Source organism: Giraffa tippelskirchi, chromosome 6, assembly GCF_054371585.1.
Source record: "Giraffa tippelskirchi isolate mGirTip1 chromosome 6, T2T-mGirTip1v1.2.pri, whole genome shotgun sequence".
Taxonomy (NCBI): Eukaryota; Metazoa; Chordata; class Mammalia; order Artiodactyla; family Giraffidae; genus Giraffa; species Giraffa tippelskirchi.
The window spans coordinates 92,385,184-92,403,516 of NC_137280.1; the positions used below are offsets into that span (position 1 = coordinate 92,385,184).

Genomic DNA, 18,333 nt, shown 5'->3' on the forward strand with positions numbered 1-18,333 from the left:
GCAAGAAAAGAGGCTTTGGATTTGTGACTTTTGATGACCTTGATTCTGTGGACAAGACTGTGTTGCCGAAAAACCATACCATCAGTGGTCATCATGCAGAAGTCGCAAAGGCTTTGTTAACATGGGAAATGCAGCAAGTCCAAGGTTCTAGAAGTGGAGGAGGAGGCCCCTTTGGTTTGGGGGTTTATCCTGGTGGTGGTAGCGATTTGGGACTAGCATCAGGATGAGAAAGTAACTTCTGGGGAGGATCTGATGCATATGGAAATGGTCCTAGATTTAGCAGTGCTTATCATGGGGCTGGAGAAGGGAGAGACAGAGAGTCTGATAGTGAAAGTCCCACATCTGGCAACCATTATTGGGGCTGCAGAGGTGGTCATGGCAACTATGGAGGAGGAAATTGTGGAAGTGGAACTAACAATGACTTTGGAAATTATCAGCAGCAATCTAATTACCGTGGATGAGGAATGGAAACTTTGGTAGCTGGAACTTGAGGGCTCAATATGGTTAAGGAAACTCTGGTCCAGGAGGCAGTGGGGAATGTGGGGGTTGAGAGGGCGAAGCCGAAACTGAGCTTCTTCCTGTTTGCCCCGGGCTTCACTGTCTAAATAGCAGAGGATGAGAGCCCAGAGGTAACTGGGCAGCTTCAGGTTATGAATAAACATGCAGTGATGTGGCTGAAGACACCAGAGCAGGTGCAGAGAGCCATTTGTGAATGAATTGAATTATTTAAGAACATTGCCTTCCTGCAGAGGAAAAACTGTATGGGAAATGCCTTTGAGGCAGTTTCTTAGCTTAATTGTTTTTTTCTAGTGATCTTTGTCAGAGTGTAGAAGTGTCACTTCTTTGGTAATGTTAAATTTTGTTTAACATTAAAATTTTGTTAAATGTTTGTAAATTGTTAACATTTCCTTGTTACATTTTAAAAAATCTTTTGCAAGATTTTTCTCAGTTTTTGAAAAGCTATTAGAAGTATGCTGTAATGAAATATATTAATAACATTATTCCTTAAATTTTAACATGTAGAATTATATGAAGCCGTTGTACATTTATGACTTAATAAAATAATTCTAAAGGAAAAAAGTACTTGTGGTTTGTCTTCTTTCACTTATACTCTTTTGCACTTTTAATTTTTATCTTTTTAACAGTTTTTTTTCTAATTTCATGAGATATCATTGACATACAGTACTATATACAGTTTTCTTTTGATGGAAGAGTTATACAATTCTATTATTCCAGGTAATTTTTAAAGTTTAAAATTGCTGCTACTGTATATGTTTGAAGTGTATGTGACATCTATATCATGAAATGATTACCACGGTGATTTTAGTTAACACAATACTGGAGGGAGTAGCCATGCCCTCCTGCAGAGGATCTTCCCGACCCAGGGATCAAACCCCAGTCTCCCACACTGCAGGCAGATTCTTTACCATCTGAACCACCAGAGAAGCCCTTTATTTAACATTAATCATCTCAAAATGTTTTGGTTTTTTTTTTGATGTGATGAGAGTCTTAGGATTGACTCTGAACATATTTCTTCAGCACTGTAGTGAACAGCAACATTAACTGCAGTCATCATGTCACTCATTACCCCTTTCGCATTTTTTTTTTTAAAGCTGAGAATTTGTGCCTTTCGACAACCCTTCTCCTGTTTCTCCTCCCATGCATTCTCTGCTTAGGTAAACCAGATGTGGTTTCTTTTTCTATGGGTTCATTTTGAGTATTTGGGTTCTTTCTGTTTTTTAGATTTTTTTTTTAATTGAAGTATGTGCTTGTTCTTAGTTGCTCAGTCGTGTCTGACTCTGCGACCCCATGGACTGTAGCCTGCCAGCCTCCTCTATTCATAGGGAATTCTCCAGGCAAGAACACTGGAATGGGTTCCCATTTCCTTCTCCAGGGGATCTTTCCAACCCAGGGATCGAACCCAAGTCTCCCGCATTGCTGGCGGATTCTTTACCATCTGAGCCACCGGCGAAGCCCTTTTGAAGTATAGTTGATGAATAATATTGTATAACTTGCAGATAATACAGTAGAGTGATTCACAATTTTTAAAGTTATACTCTATATAGTATTGGTCATAGTCCCTGTTGGTACAATATATTCTTGTAGCTTATTTTATACATTAAATTGTAACTGCTCACTGCTCAAAAGTCAATAAAGAGGCACGGCTGGTGGAAGGGAAAGTTTGCTTTGTTTTGGATGCCAGCACCTGGATTCAGGGGACGGTGGCAGGATGGATGCCTATCCAAAGGCTGATCAGCCCAGATAGGTGGCTCATTATTACTTCTGGGTGTGTCCTTGAGGATGTTTCTGGAACAGATCAGCATTTGATTCCATAGACTAAGTGACCCACTCTCCTCAGTGGAGGTGGGTGTTATTCCATCTGCTGAGGGCTACATGGAAAAAAAGGTGAAGGAAGGTGAATCCACTCTCTCTTCCTGAGTGGGAATGTCCATCTTTTACTTCCCTTGGACTCAGAGCTCCTGGTTCTCAGGCCTTCGGACTTGGATTGAAATTTACCATTGACTTTTAAAAGATATTTACTTATTTATTTAATGGGCTGTGTCAGCTTTTAGTCTTAGTTGCGGGACGAGGGATCTTTCATTGTGGCACACAGACTCTCTAGTTGTGGTTCAGGGGCTTATTTGCTTCGAAACATGTGGGATCTTAGTTCCCCGACTAGGGGTTCAATCCACATCCCCTGCATTTTAAGGCAGATTCTTGACCACTGGACCACCAGGGAAGTCCCATCCCTGCCTTTTCTGCTTCTCCAGGTTGAAATAGCAGATTATGGGATTTCTCACTGTTATAACCATGTGAGTGAAGTTCTGAATACCTCTCCTTTTCTGTAGACGTTATGTCCTATTGGTTCCATTTCTCTAGAGAACCTTGACTGATACACATTAATAAAGTTCAAAGAAAGTGCACCTGGAGTAACTTTTCCAATGCCTAAGAGCCTCCCTCACAGACAATCCTCCCCTCCCCCAGGCAGCCCAAGTACACACACTAAAACATTTAAAAATGAATAGACACACATGCTGAAACTAACTCTAATACATACGCTTTCTCTATACTTCTATATGGCAAGTTCTAAATTCTTTGCTCTACTTATTAACTCTTTCCTCTCATGAGGATTCAATCAAACAGGAGCAGTGAATCTGTTTAGTTTATTTCCGGATCACAGGTTTTATACTATTGTATTGCACATAGTAGATTCTTTGCAAACAGGGTGACCAAAGAATTTTCTCTCCAAGCTAGAACACACTGGGGAATAAAGAGGGTAGTATTAATCATTAGGACAGGGCAACAGGATAAATATCAGCTGAAGACAAAAATGAAGGACTGTTCTGTTAAAGTACGTGATTAGATTTGCATTTAAAACAGATCATCAGGTTACAGTGATGACCTACATGGGAGAAGAACCTAAAAATGAGTGGATATGTGTACATGTATAACTGATTTGCTTTGCTGTACAGCAGAAAGTAACACAAAATTGTATACCAACTATACTCCAATAAATTAAAAAAATAACTGATTCATTTTGCTTTACAGCAGAAAGAAACACTCACAACATTGTTAATCAGCGATACAAAATAAAGTTTAAAACATAAAAAAATAAAAAGACGCAAACACAAACACATTGGCATAATAAACCTTGTGATGTAGTTACTGGGGATAGGGGAAGAGCTTATGGTGGGGGAGAGTTCAGAAAAAAATAAATAAAAATAACTGATTCACTTTGTTGTATCGAAGAAAGTAACACATACACAAAACAGGTGATAGTGATTAGAATATAATGATTGGATTATAAGAAGAAAGGATGTAGAATCTAAGCTGCCACTGCTAATTTATTGCAGTTTGTCACTCAAAAGATTACATTTTTGCATAAATGTAGTTAAGTGAATGGATTTTCATTATTTCAGTATTTAAAGTTCAGTGTTTGAATAGTTTATTGTATAAATTGGTCTGGATTTGGCACTGGATAATGACCTCCATCTTTCTGTATTTGTCTCATGTGGGCTTCATGATGTCCCAGAATCCCCTTCTCAACGTGTGGTGCTGTATATCCCTGGGAACTTCTTAGAAATGAAAATTCTCCATCCCTACTCCAGACCTTAGGATAAAATAATTTAACAGAACCTGTATTAACCTAAGGCTTCCCCGGTGGCTCAGCGTTAAAGAATTCACCTGCAATGCAGGAGATGCAAGTTCAATCCCTGGCTTGGGAAGATCCCCTGGAGGAGGGCATGGCAACTCACTCCAGTATCCTTGCCTGGAAAATGCCGTGGACAGAGGAGCCTGGTGGGCTACAGTCCATAGGGTCACAAAGAGTTGAACACACTGAAGTGACTGAGCATGCATGCATGCATATTATCCTAAGATAAAATAACATAAGAAGAGGAATGAACTTAGTTCCTGTTAACTGGATGTGGGGAGTGAAATTATTATTATCTTGGAATGTTGAGTAGAGGGTGAGTGAGTCTCCCCATCCCCTTCACATTTAATAATAGTTAAAATATAATAAATACAATTAATTTTTAAAAATTGAATTTGCTTACATAATAATTCAAAACCATCCTTTAATTCTTTTAACTTCTTCATTTTTTCTTGGAGCATAGAGGATTAACAATGTTGTGATAGTTTCAAGTGCACAGCAGAGCAAGTCAGCCATACATATACATGTATCCTTTCTTGTGGGAGGGCTTACTAGTGGCTTCGAGAAGATTCCCTGGAGAAGGGAATAACAGCCACTCCAGTATTCTTGCATGGAGAATCCTGTGGACAGAGGAGCCTGGCAGGCTACATTCTCCAGGGTCACATGACTGAAGTGACTGAGCACACACACATGTATATTAACCTAAGATAAAATAATTTAACAGAACATAAGAGGAAAGAAATTAGTTTCTGTTAACTGGATGTGGGGAGTAAATTATTATTATTATTAATATCTTGAAATACTGAGTCAAAGGTGAGTCTCTCCATCCCTTTCACGTTTAGTAATTAATAGATAAGATACAATACATAAAATTAATTTAAAAAATTTGTATGTGCTTACATAATACTTCAAAACCATCCCTTTTTTAAAAAAAAAAAAACTTTATTTTTTATATGAGTATAGCCGATTAACAATGCTGTGATAGTTTCAGGTGCACAGCAGAGTGACTCAGCCATACATATACATGTATCCGTTCTCGTGGGAGGACTTCCTGGTGGCTTTGGGAAGATCCCCTGGAGAAGGGAATGACAACTCTCTCCAGTCTTCTTGCCTGGAGAATCCCATAGACGGAGGAGGCTGGCGGGCTACAGTCCATGGGATCGCAGAGTTGGACGGTACTGAGCAACTAACACGCACACACACACACTTCTTGTGGGGGAGTAAATTATGTCCAGGTACAGATATAGATGGGGGGGCAGGTCTCGTCCTGACCATTCTCCATGCTCACCCTTAAATGTAATGCTCCCAGGTGGCCCCAAACCCAGACAGCCCTCCCTACATGGTGACCTCACACAGCTCCATTTCCCAGACCCCAGGACTGGCAGATAAGAACCAGGCATAAACGTGGCTCCACCTCCTGTTCCCTAAAGGATCAAGTGCCTGGTTCCTATTGGATCAGAAAAGGTCATGTGACACCCCAGTCCCAGGACGAAAGGGGGTTGGAATATGCAGATTAGTTCACACTGAAGAATTGGTATCTGCCTTGGTACGTCTGGGGAGGCTTCAGACCCACATCAAAGCTCTGGGCTCTAGGAGGGACTTACTACTAAGTTAAATCCAGAGCCTGTTGTCAGGAGGCATAACCGCTCACCTCTATTCAGTTACTCTTAGTGTGTTTTTGTCGCTTTAGTTGTGTCTGACTCTTTGCGACCCCATGGACTGTAGCTCGCTAGGCTCGTCTGTCCGTGGAATTCTCCAGGCAAGAATACTGGAGTCGGTTGCCATTTCTCTCTCCAGGGGATCTTCTGGACCCATGGATTGAACCGGGGTCCCCCGTATTGCAGGTGGATTATTTATGGTTTGAGCTACATCAGCCTTCCCTCTCCACCACTGATAAAACAACTTTATCAAAATTGTACAAGGAAGTTCAGAAAATGTCATTCTTTTCCCTCCTGATACTGTCCCCCTGGGACTTCTGTAGGATGACACCTTTATTCCACTTTCTATGGGTTCAGTGGAAATAATTATGATGTTTATTGAATGAAGTGTTTATAAGCAAAAATGCAGGGACTCTGGACTGAGTTCTGAGTCAGGGCAACAAGCTTGCCGGCAAATCATTTTCAGAAGAAAATGTTTCCAAAGAACGTGTTCCTTCTTAAGAATCAAAGGTCAAAAACAATGTTTCAAAATACCAACTTAGGACTTCCACAGTGGTCCAGTGGTTAAAATCCACCTGCCAATGGAGGGGACAGGAGTTCGATCCCTGGTCTGGGAAGATTTCACATGCTGTGGAACACCTAGGGCCCAGTAACAGAACCATTGAAATCATGCATCTAGAGCCCATGCCCTGCAACACAAGTCACCGGAATGAGAAACCCATGCACTGCAACCAGAGAGTAGTCCCTGCTCTCCACAACTAGAAAAAGCCAACTGGCAGCAATGGAAGACCCAGTGCCCCAGAACAGCTAAAAAGAAAATAAACAAATAACATTTTAAAAAATCACATTCTTTAAAAAAAAATGCCCACTTAAGATTTAGGTAACAGACAAGGATATAATATGTAGCATAAGTACTAATTGATTTACATTAAAATGTCTTCTGTCTGATCTAACATTTGGCACAAAAATGACAAAAAAAGGAGGCAACTCATGTTAAAATGAGAAGTAAAAGCCAGCTTAATAAGATTTATAGCATTAATTTTTAATATTATAAAATAACCTCTTTGGAACATTCTTTCTAGCTCCTGGCTCTCTCTGCCTCCCTGGCAAGCCTGTCTGCCCTCAAGGCCACAGACAATCTCTCCCTTGCTCTCTTCACTTTCCGAGACTGTCGGCGAATATCTGCATCTTTTACTGGTCGTCTGCAGAGGGCGTGTGGGAGAAAGAGCCCCAGTCTTGGGTTCAGCTCTGCCGCATCTGAAGACTGGGCAAGGATGGGCTCAGAGCTAGTGTGCAGAGACCAGGCACCAGCACAGCCTAGGGATTCACCGGCACCACGCTGGGCAATGATCCCGGAAACGTTTGCGCTGTCCATGGTTCTGAAAGGTTCTCCTTCAGGGTTGTAGGCTTGGAGCCCCTGCAGTCTCTGGAATGCAAAGGCTTGCTGGGGCTTTTCCAGGGTGCCCTCGCATCGACGTCTTCTGACTACATTGCCAGGATGAGAGGTTATCCTTGTGACTGGCTTCTGGAAAATGCAGCTGGTCAGCCTCAGAGGAAGTAAACATCTGTCACGACGCCTCTGCTTGGCCTTGACTAAAAGCTCCTGTCTTCTCTTCTCCAGCTCTTCAGGCATCATATTTCTTCTGAGCCTCTTTGAAAACAAAATGAGATGTAAAATTTGAATAAAATAGGGGATGAAACAACTGCCAGTCACGGAGAATGTTCTTAGCACATTTGGATAACTCCCTGAAGAAATGGGGTCTCAAATTCCTCTGTGCATCACATTGATTCAAAAGGATGATAGAACTCAGATTTCTGTATGTCAATGCAAGAAAGTCTGGGATGGGGACAAGAAATTGAATTTCTAAGCATTCCCAACTGTGGCTAATGCTGCTAGTAAAGACACCATACTGAATCCTGGGACATTAAGCAGATAGGAGTCAAGGACAGAAAGCTGCAGGTCGTCAGCCAGTACCAATTCCAGATTTCCATCCTTAGAGGATATTTTCCTCTTCCCATCTCTGTCACTGTCAATCACACACATGCTAGTGTCCTTGAATCCAACATCATCTGGACAAAGAGATCACAGGGTTCTTTGACTACCAAGACATTAAACTTTTTGATTTATCTTTTTCACTTTGCTTTAAGACACACCGTCACCTGGTTTTCATTTTCCTTTAGTGCCTCATATTCAGTGAGATCAAGTGCCTCTCAAACCTCAGATACTTTGCTCTTAAACCCAAGTCCCATCTTCACTCAAATAGTCTCCTGCTCATAAAGTAACTTTAAAAAGCCATATTCTCTTCATCAGTTCAGTCACTCAGTCATGTCTGATACTCTATGACCCCATGAACTGCAGCACACCAGGCCTCCCTGTCCATCACCAACTTCCAGAGCTTTCTCAAATTCATGTCCATCGAGTGGGTGATGCCATCCAACCATCTCATTCTCTGTGGTCCCCTTCTCCTCCTGCCTTCAGTCTTTCCTAGCATCAGAGTCTTTTCATAAAGTTCCTTTTGTTCCCACCATAGACAGTCCTTTTTATCCCCTTCCTCCCCTCCTCCTACTACTCTCTCTCCTATTTCACTTAACGAACAATGCTCTTAGAAGTCGGCCCTGCTGTCACATCTGTTCTACATTTACACCTTCTTCCAGGCAATCTCAACCATTTCCCTGGCTTCAAATATTCTTCATGAGCTAGAAGTGTTCAGAGATTCACTGATTTGGCTTCAACCTTGAAACCCAAATATCCATCTGCCCATCCACATCAGTGATAATATTCATGACTCAGCTCACAGTGACCAGGTCCCACGCTGAACCAATCAGTTCTCCCAAATAATTCATCCTTATCTCAATGTCCCCTAAACTCACTAAAGGTACTAATATCTCATCTGCCTTTAAATGGCATTCTGGATGCCCTACCACCCCATAATCTTATACCAATTAGCCATCCATTTGCCTTCCTGAATCCACTTGAAGATTCTCAACTTTTGAATTCTTGGCTACCTTTCATTTAATCTACAAAATGCCATTTCCACAGAATGACCTTTCCTGATGCCATATCAATATTAATCTCACATTGTCTCCGTTAATTTAAAAAATTTTTGATTTATTTATGTGTAGTATTATCTACTTTTCGATTGCTTTTCTCACTAAGTTGGGTACTCAATGAAGACAAGATAATGAGAAATTTCATATTTCCATGGATATAGTCTCTTACTGTTTTGGATTTTCAAGGTGCTCATGTGTCTTATTTTTAGAGACGTTATGCAGATTCCAAAAAACACTTTACAAATTTCTCTAACAAATTCACATGACTACAGCTGTAAAATAAATTAATCTCTTTTGTGCTAGAGTAAAATCAATTGTCACTGAGATTAAGACTCTTCACACTAATCTGTTTAAACTGTAAACCTCATTAGCCAACCTTTCCTTTTAAATCTCATATTTCTGTCTTCTGAAGATTTTTTAAAAAGAAACCATAAAGCTCATTTTATTCCCATTGTTATTATTAGTGCTACTCCTTGCATTAGTTAAGATATAAAGGAATGTTTGATAGAAAAATGACTTGAAATGCCTATTTATACAGCAGCCATTATATGCTGAGTTGTGTACTAAAACCCACAACTTGGAATTTAACTTAACCAAGTTATTGCCCCAGATTATTTCAGTCTTGTTGAGGGAAGAAGGCTATAGACTAAGGAATGTCTAATAATAGTGTTAAGTGTAATTAAGTGCTATGGTAGGCGATAAGGCCAGCAGAGAGACAGAGAGAGAAAGAGGAAGGAGGAAGAGAAGTAAGGAGGGAGAATAGGAAAAATAAATTAACTACAATGATGGATGACAAAGAGATTGGAGAAGGTCTATTTGAAGCAGAGAACAGAAATTTAAAGGAAAAAAAGAGGAAAAAAAGACCAAACACTTTGTGGGCAAAGAATTGTCCACAGAAGAGAAAGATTTAACTACCCTAGGGCCAAATGCTACTTTCACCACCCAAAGATTCTGGTTAAAAAAACCCACACTTTTCATTATCCCAAGAAAGCTTCATATACAAAACTATGTAAAATCTTGAATATTTCTTAAGAAACAGTAACACTTGGGAAATAACTTTAAATAAGGAATGTATCTTGTTTTAAGAACTAAATTCTTCTTAGATTTTACACGAGAGAAAAAAAAAGCATCTTAATAGACCCTCTTGCCGTCAATATGGATTCCACACTTACCACAAGAGGATGGCTTGGAAATCCGTTCTGTGCAGGTTTCTCCATCTTCCAAGATCTTCCAGAGCTTCCTCTGACCACTCTGGAGATGCAGACAGATGCAGACAACCTGTAGCTGGCTAGGAAGTGCAGTAACTTCTGCCTCTGATTCGCCTTTTTATAGGGTAAGAGAGTGGACAACCCAATCAAGGGACAATCCAATCCAGAGGACACACCCTATGTCTCAAATCAAAAGGACTTGAGAGAGTCTGGAGTCTTTATCCCAAACACAAGAATTTGGGGCTATCGGTAATACTAGATTCTATTGAATAATATGAAATACTATATTAAAAATTAAACACATTTGTGAATGGGGTACTACTTTCACTTTCAACATTTTAATGTTTCTTCTTTTATGGATGCCGTCTATAAAAATAGTTATGGACATTTCTATAAGTTAAAATTTCCATACAACTTATGTTTTCATAGAGAAAACTACAAATTGTTTAAATGTTTATCAATAAAAGAATGCTGAAAAAATCTGCTAACATGTCTTTGAAGTCTATATTACAGAGTCATTAATAAGAACTCAATGTTCTGTACATTTGCATTTCACCTAATCACTGATAAATCTGAGATATCCTGACCCTTTGACCGAAACAGTCTTTTTATTCTCTTTATTTCACGGATGATGATTATTCCATTTCCTTTCTATAAACTTATTACTTGCAATCTTATACAAAACATGTGCAGTTACTTTAGTGGTCAAATTCTGAATCCTTTATTTAATATAGAATAATACAGTTAATTGCTTTTATCACATCTCCCAAATGCTAATACCTAAGAACACTTTCAGTTCCATTTAAACATTCCTGATTTTTCTATTGCTTTTGTCATGTATCTTAATTCTACATGTTTTAATCTCCATGAGATAGTTCTAGAATTTCTTTATAAGACAAAATTCATTTTTATTTATTTCTAAATTATTCTTTCCTTTTACCTTCATTTCTTCCTGCATTCCTGGTTTTCAATCTGAGATTATTTTCCTTTGGACTTTATAATTCACTCTACTAGTCTGTCTAATTCAAGACTGCTAACAAGGAAATGTTTCACTCTAAGTTTTTAAAGTCATCTTTATTGGGGGCAATACTGATGCTGGGTATAGATTCTGACTTGATATGATTTTTGATCTTTTAAAAAATGATGTTCTGTTGACCTCTACCTTATTTATATTCAGACGTTCCCAGTTAGCATTTTCTTGCTTATTTAAATTTTGTATTCTCTAAAATCTTTAATATTCACTCTGATTTTTAGACCAAGTGTAACTCATTATTGTTTCCCATGTATTTTCTTTGCTTAAAGACCTTTGAATTAATTGCTTGTGTGGGTTGATGTCTTTCACCCGTTTGTAATATGCTTTGTGTATATTTTCACTGTGATATCAATTCCTCATCAGATTCCCTCTGCTCCCTGCTTCAATCACATCTCACTTCTCTTTTAACTCTGTCCTGGAGTTTTCCAGTCTTGCTCACACTGTGCTTTGTTGGAATATATACTCTTGAGCTGTCTGGCAGTTTTAACCCAGTCTTTTGCTGGAGTCAACACCTTCATAATCACTTAAATGCTTAATTTCATTTCTAACAAAAATAAAATACATAGCTTTATTTTTATTTGTTCTTTACATTTATTTTTTCATTTAATTATTTGGCTGCATCAGGTCTTAGTTGCACTCTTGCCTCCTTCATCGTGGCCTGTGGCGTCCTTGTTCCCTGATCAGGGACTGAACCTCATCCCCTGTATTAGAAGGCAGATTCTTGACCACTGGACCACCTGGGAAGTCCCTGTAGCTTTATTTTTAAATAAAGATAGAGCAGTTTTACAATGGGGGGGGAAATTATTCCTTTTGCTACAATTAAATTCAGATAATAAAAAATCGCAACTTCCATCATATGAATCTATATTAGAAGTCAAAGCTCACCAAAATTCATCAGTAAGTTGGAGGGGATGGAAAATATAAGCAGAAAGAAATTTTGATTTTCATATATTTGATGTGTGTGTGCACAGTCACTGAATCATGTCCGACTCTTTGCGACTCCATGGACTGTACCCCTCCAGGCTCTTCTGTAGATGGAATTGTCCAGGCAAGGCTACTGGAGTGGGTTGCTGACAGAGTATATCAAAACATGTAAATATAGAAATTCTGTCATGAAATAAAATCTAAAACTGTACTAGAAAGATGAATCAAACTCTAGGACAGAAAATCCATTAAAGAAGCTTAAAAATACTTTGTGTGAATCTTTCTCACAATTGGAAACCTTATAAAATCTCTACGCAGTTCAAATTTAACTTTTGAACTAGATGGGCTGTAATGTTAAAATCTGGAGAAGGAAATGGCAACCCACTTCAGTGTTCTTGCCTGGAGAATCCTGTGAACAGAGGAGTCTAGCAGGCTACAATCCATAGGGTTGCAGGAGACACTGGGTTGGGAAGATCCCATGGAGAAGGAAATGGCAACCCACTCCGGTATTCTTACCTGGAAAATGCTATGGACAGAGGAGCCTAGCAGGCTACAGTTCATGGGATTGCAAAGAGTTGGACATGACTGAGCATGCACACACACACACACTCACACACACGGTCAGATGAAGGAAGGTCTATCATCTTCACTCACAGAAGGGTAAAGTGAGAAGTGTGGGTGATTGTTGCAGGACTGACTCTCACTCACACACACCCTCAATCAAAACCCTCAGACACACCTCTCTCCCCTGAGGCTGTCTCTGGGCTCATCTATGTGACTTCCTTTGGGCAAGAGGACAGTAGCAAACATGGCACTGGTCACCTACTCCACATCTAAGTCTCCAGCATGGTGGAATGGAGCAAGATTTTGGGGTTCCCTGGTATTCTTAGGGGAGGTTTGGGGTCCCTGAATTGGCAGGTACTTACCAACTAGTTTAGAAATAGTTCAGTATGTAAAGGGCTGATTCAACTGTACAGGTATAGATCAGTGGATTATCACTAACCCTGATGGCAACAATATTTAACCTCCTGCTTCACTGTTATGAAGAACCTAGGGATTTGTCTCCTCTCATAACAAATACCCATAACACCCCAGGGATTCGCCATAACACAGTTCACAAGTCCTGGCTTGGACACCACACAGGAACAAGAGTATTCTCAGATAATTTATTCCGAATTTTCATATAAACAGGTAATTATCCCATATTTTACATGCAGAGCAATTTTGATATTCAAAAAAAAAAGGCATATTCTGTATATGGTGCTACTTGGCTCTTGTAGGAAAACGTTGAAAAATATAAGAATTGAGCTCTCGGTGGGTCTTGTGTCTCTGAGTTGATTTCCGCATAAGCCGAGGCACAGGAGGTGTCTGCTGCTGACAGGCAGGGCTTGGACCCCTGCCCCCACCCCACCAGGCACACAAGGTAGAGAGTAGACAAGCCATTCCTGAATGTGTGTGGACACACACGCTTTGGGGGTGGGGGAGGGAATACTGTTTCCTTTCTTCTCAAATGGTGCCAAGAGCCCTGGGTTCCTGATTTGAGTTTTAACAAGGATTTTTAGGGCCCAAACCCAAATAAAAATGTGGCCAGAGCCTGGTTCTGGACCTTGACTGGTATGAGAAGATGACAGTGAGCTCAAGAAGTCATTGGTTCCCTCTGTCTCTGGGGGACCCTAAGGAAACATTCACCTCCAGGTACAGCCTTGGAACATCCATTGCATTCCTTTATGTCTTTTAAAAAAACAAATGCCCATCTGTACTTTCTATTCTCAGCCTCAATTCTGGTGTAGATCACTATTCTCAAGAACATTCCAGAAGGTTTTCTGAAGGGATATCATTCTACCGGCATCATTCACATATAATCAGCTCAACCCCATCCCCTCACTCCGAACAATATCATCAGTTCTGAATTGCCTGTGGTGTCAAGTGGCACTCATACCCCAACCTCTACTCACCACAAAGAAGAAAAAGATTGTCATTTGGGGGACTACAGCACATCCACTCATGTACCCAGATGGAGAGCAGGGGCCAAACCCTGCCCACTGATCAATCTTATGGCTGTTTCAGATAAACACCTCTTATCCCAACAAGCACATTTCACAGCAGACCATCTGCTCTGGTTGGAGAGACGGAGATCTGCCTAGCAATTGGAGGCAGTCTCCAGTGGTCTCAGGGTTGTTTGTGCAGACCTTCGCATCAATTCCCACATTTTCTTTCAGTTGTGCTCAACATCTATCCAGAGAACCAGCAACACTTCTCACTTCTTACTAGCGTAAAAGGACAGAAAAGCACCCAGGACAGCTCCCAGAATACAAACATTTCTAGACGTGCGTTTGACATCATTGATCCAGGGAGGAACTACTATATGTTGATTTTTGCCACACAAATAAAAAGGGTTTTAAGCAAAACAAACAACAAAAAATTCAACCAAAGCTGGCTTTGTTGCTTTTTTTTTTTTTTTAAATAATCCATCACTACAATCCTCCAGGACATCCATTTCGAGGACTGAATTCTGTTGTGACAGAGTCCACATTATCTGATGCAAAAGGAGGCTGTGATCCAAGCCTGCTTGTTCTTTCACTGCAGCAGCAGAGATAGCTAAATGAAGTCAGGGAAATTCCATTCACAAAGGGCAGGTCCAGCACTTTGCAGTACTTCTCCAGGGCAAGTGGAGAAAGGTGACTCTGATGGGGTGGTGCCTACAGGTATGGGAAGGGCAGTGAGGTCTGGTGCATACAACAGCATTTCTGCTGGCCCCATCCAGGCTTACAAGTGGGTTGTCAAAATCCCTAAGGTCAAACAGTATCAGCTTGAAGTCAACCAAACCAAAACGAGAGGTCCAAGGTTTTGTTTCTAAAAAAATGTGTTCAGCCTCTTGGTGGGTTTAGGGTTGAGATTTCTCAACATCTCCCTTCCTACTCAGAGAATAACAACAGACACTGCATTGAGCGCTTGTGTATGAAGCTCCCAAGACAATGATATGTTCCCCACCCAAAGCGGCTGCTGCTGCTAAGTCGCTTCAGTCTTGTCCAACTCTGTGCGACCCCATAGACGGCAGCCCACCAGGCTCCCCCATCCCTGGGATTCTCCAGGCAAGAATACTGGAGGGGGTTGCCATTTCCTTCTCCAATGCACAAAAGTGAAAAGTGAAAGTGAAGTAAGCATCTCAGCCTAAAAAGAATGGGAAATAAACCATGGAGAGCCTAGGGCACCTAGATGCTCACACCACGGAGATTCTAAGGAGAAAGGAGCGTGCTGGCTGGATCAAAGACTGTCTCTGTCTCAACACTGTAGCTTCCCTCATCAGCTAAGGGTAGCTCAGAACTGGATACATCAGATACATCGTGATGGCCTGAAAGTTGCTTCATTCTTGAGGGCCACGGTGTCAATGGATGGAGGATCAAACAAACAAACAAAAAAGGAATATTAAATTCAGAGGCGAATATTATCAGCCAGGAAAAGTATCTATGCTCACATGAAAGCCATACTTCAGCCCCAATCCCTCCCTCAAAATTCTTACTGGTCCCTGGCATTCGGAATCAGCTGATATGAATCTTCTCTGATTCAGATCGGATCCAGACAGAATTCTGAAGTCTCAAAGATGTCCATTTTTGAACCTCATCCTAACAATACACTGAGGTAGACTGTGCTGGGAAAAAAAATCATTACCCCACATTCACCTGTTTATTTTTCTTTGAAAAAAAAATTTTTACATGCTCTCCATTTCTTATGAAAGTGATTTTTTACAGTGATTTTTATATATTAAAATAAATAATTTCCCCCTAATATAAGAAAACCTTTCTGAATTAGAAAAATGTGAAAATTGCTGCTACTGTAGTACATGGCCACTACAAATTTACTATGAAAAGAACAAAATACCTAGATCTACGTGTTTTGTTCCTTTTTAACTTACATACAGATCCTCGTCTATGTACAAAATAAATTTGGCGAAAATAATTTCTGTGCTCCTTGTACCCAACCACTGAGGCTCCCTGGAAATATTCTGACACGCTGTCATTTCTGAAATTGTATAAATAAGATAGCCAGAGGCAACTGGGATGTGTGTCTACCTGTGCTCTTCATCAAGAACTGAGAAGGTTTGGAGGTCACCATGGCATCCCAGGTGTTCTGAAGCCCACAATTCTTGAGAAGAGAAGGAAAGCAGTCTAAGACTCGTGAGAAAATGCACTCGAGAGATAACCTGTGGGTGATGATTTGGATGAATCATGGCAATGAGTCCATCATGTTCTGTATTTGAGCAGCAGTCATTCTTCCCCCAGAAAGGAAGCAACTGTGGCATCACGCCCATTCTCACGTTCTCTGTAGTGTGAAGGTCCTTAGCGGTTTCTCCTCCGGACTTGACTCTCTTAGGAACTGCATGATCGTTAAGTACCTGAGAATTCAGCTCAGGCTCCACACCTGGTCCAGTTGAGGTCACTGGGCGCAGAGCAGCTTCTGGGAGCTCAGTTCTGAGGACGATTGGATGCCCTGAGGGCTGAGGGGACCGACGGGCACGTCTTCATATTGCTAGTGTTTTCAGAGTCCACCCGTGCTGTCCCACTTTGAGATCTGATGGGGCCGAATTTGCACAATCCTTGTGGGATATGGACACCCCACTGAGGAAGCTTGAGAGGTACACACAGGGAACCAGAAGATCCAGGAGCCACAAGTGTGTTTGAAGGCAGGGCTCAGCTTTTCAGAGCAGAAACCAAATCATCCATCAAACCCCATCTCCCACACGCTCAGCATGGCCTCACCACAATGTCCAGAGGATTAGCAGCTAACGTGGCTTTCGTCCCAGAAAAAATGGATGCCTTGAAGACCAAGCAAAGAGGCCTCCGGTGCCTGGCTCCTCCTGCTCCACACAGGCAGACAAACCCACACGCCCTACCTCCCACCCCAGGAAACGGTCAATAATTTATGAGGCTGATACTGGAGATTTTTTAAAAATTAAATATGTTACAAATATATTCTCAAAACTCTTCATCATCTCAGTTCTTGTTTTTCTTTTCTTCTTCTTTTTAAAAATCTTTTCTATGTCCTGGCTTTGTTTGGTCTTGAAAAGATCCATTATCACTCCAAATGACTCCCATGGCTCCCAGAAAACATTTTTCACTAAAGTTAAGGGAGAGAAGAATCCTGAGGCTCCATTTGGGACAGAAGAATTTGTTGAGGGCACAGTCTCCCAGTAGATAAGAAGGAAGGGGTGGGGCTGGGGGAAGCAGGGGCTCACGCACTCCAGAAGAGCTGAACCTTCGTGGGCTGATTCCCAAAGTGTCCACTCAGCACACATGATTTGCACACACACACACACATAAGTGCACACATGAACCACACACCGGGACTGCAGACCCATATCCAAAATACAAAAGCAGCAGCTGTTGGTCAATTTGAGGAACTGGTTTTGTGAAGGAAAAAAACAAAAAACAATCCTTCAGCCTGGATGAAAAAATACTTTTCTGAAGCCCACTTCGTAAAGCTTGGAATTCTACTAGAACTGGGTTTGTTTCTTTATAACTTTTGTTTCATAAACAAGATTTATGTTTTATACTGTAGCTCAGACACCAGCAAAAAAAAAAAAAAAAACCTTTGTAAAAATAGGTGCTTTCTTTCAAACTACTAGGGAAAATAATAATAATAATAATAATAATAATAATAATCATAACATCTGGGCTTGAAACCTCGGTGGCCCAAAAGGACAGCAGCCGTGGAAACCCCTTCCCCATCCAGGTTCACAGTTAAGTGCTCAGATGACAAGTCAAATAGGCAATGGAACCACTGCGTTTGAAGTCAGAAGAGGAACAGAAATGGATAGTCGTGATCTCTGAGCTCCGTTTGTCACTGTGGCAGAGTTAGGTGGAAATCCTGAGTTTTCTGGAGGCCTTCGAACCAGAGGGAAGTGAAAACAGGAACCCTTCCCCCACTAGGAGGGGTCGTTAGGAAGGATTTGACCGGGGCAGAGTCAGAATCCGTCCATTTTTCTTGCCCCCGTTCATGTGGGTGTAGGGGATGTGCTCATCATAATTTCGCTTTAGCCCCAGAGCCGACCCTCCATCCCGGCCCCCGGCCTCCTCTCTCTGCGCGTGTGAGGACCGGTCCAGGGGCACGCTCTCCATGTCCTCAAACTCCATTTCCAGCTCCTCACTCTCGGGCGCCTTGTTCTCCTCGCTGTGGAAGAAGGACACTTCAGGAAAGCTGGGGTGCAGGTCGTCCTTGAGCAGGTCCACGATCTCCAGGAAGGTCGGACGCATCTTGGGGTTGAACTGCCAGCACATCCGCATCAGGTCGGTGCTGCGAGACAGAGAG

At 41.2% G+C, this 18,333-nt stretch overlaps 2 protein-coding genes across 4 annotated transcripts in view; both read right to left on the reverse strand.

Annotated features, from left to right (window-relative positions):
* Positions 1-6,889: 6,889 nt before the first annotated feature.
* LOC145510860 (methyl-CpG-binding domain protein 3-like 2B) lies at positions 6,890-7,855 on the reverse strand. Its single transcript, XM_081503035.1, has 2 exons — positions 7,787-7,855; positions 6,890-7,462 (listed from the first exon to the last, which is right to left on the reverse strand). The coding sequence occupies exons 1-2, from the start codon at positions 7,853-7,855 to the stop codon at positions 6,890-6,892; spliced, it is 642 nt and encodes a 213-aa protein (XP_081359161.1).
* A 5,324-nt stretch (positions 7,856-13,179) lies between these two features.
* INSR (insulin receptor) overlaps positions 13,180-18,333 on the reverse strand; it is a 146,888-nt gene continuing 141,734 nt past the window's right edge. For all 3 annotated transcript variants that reach the window (XM_081498555.1, XM_081498554.1, XM_081498552.1), the window contains one exon: positions 13,180-18,318. In XM_081498555.1, coding sequence (XP_081354681.1) covers positions 17,964-18,318 — 355 coding nt within the window. In that variant the 3' untranslated portion in view covers positions 13,180-17,963. The remainder of the gene's footprint in view (positions 18,319-18,333) is intronic.

What these genes read in the sequence shown, in the direction of transcription:
- LOC145510860 (XM_081503035.1), bottom strand. Translation starts at nt 7,855, where the DNA reads ATGTGTGTGATTGACAGTGACAGAGATGGGAAGAGGAAAATATCCTCT. An exon ending in AGGATGGAAATCTGGAATTG is followed by an intron (nt 7,463 to 7,786) that starts GTACTGGCTGAC and finishes TTGTTTTCAAAG; the next exon opens with AGGCTCAGAAGAAATATGAT.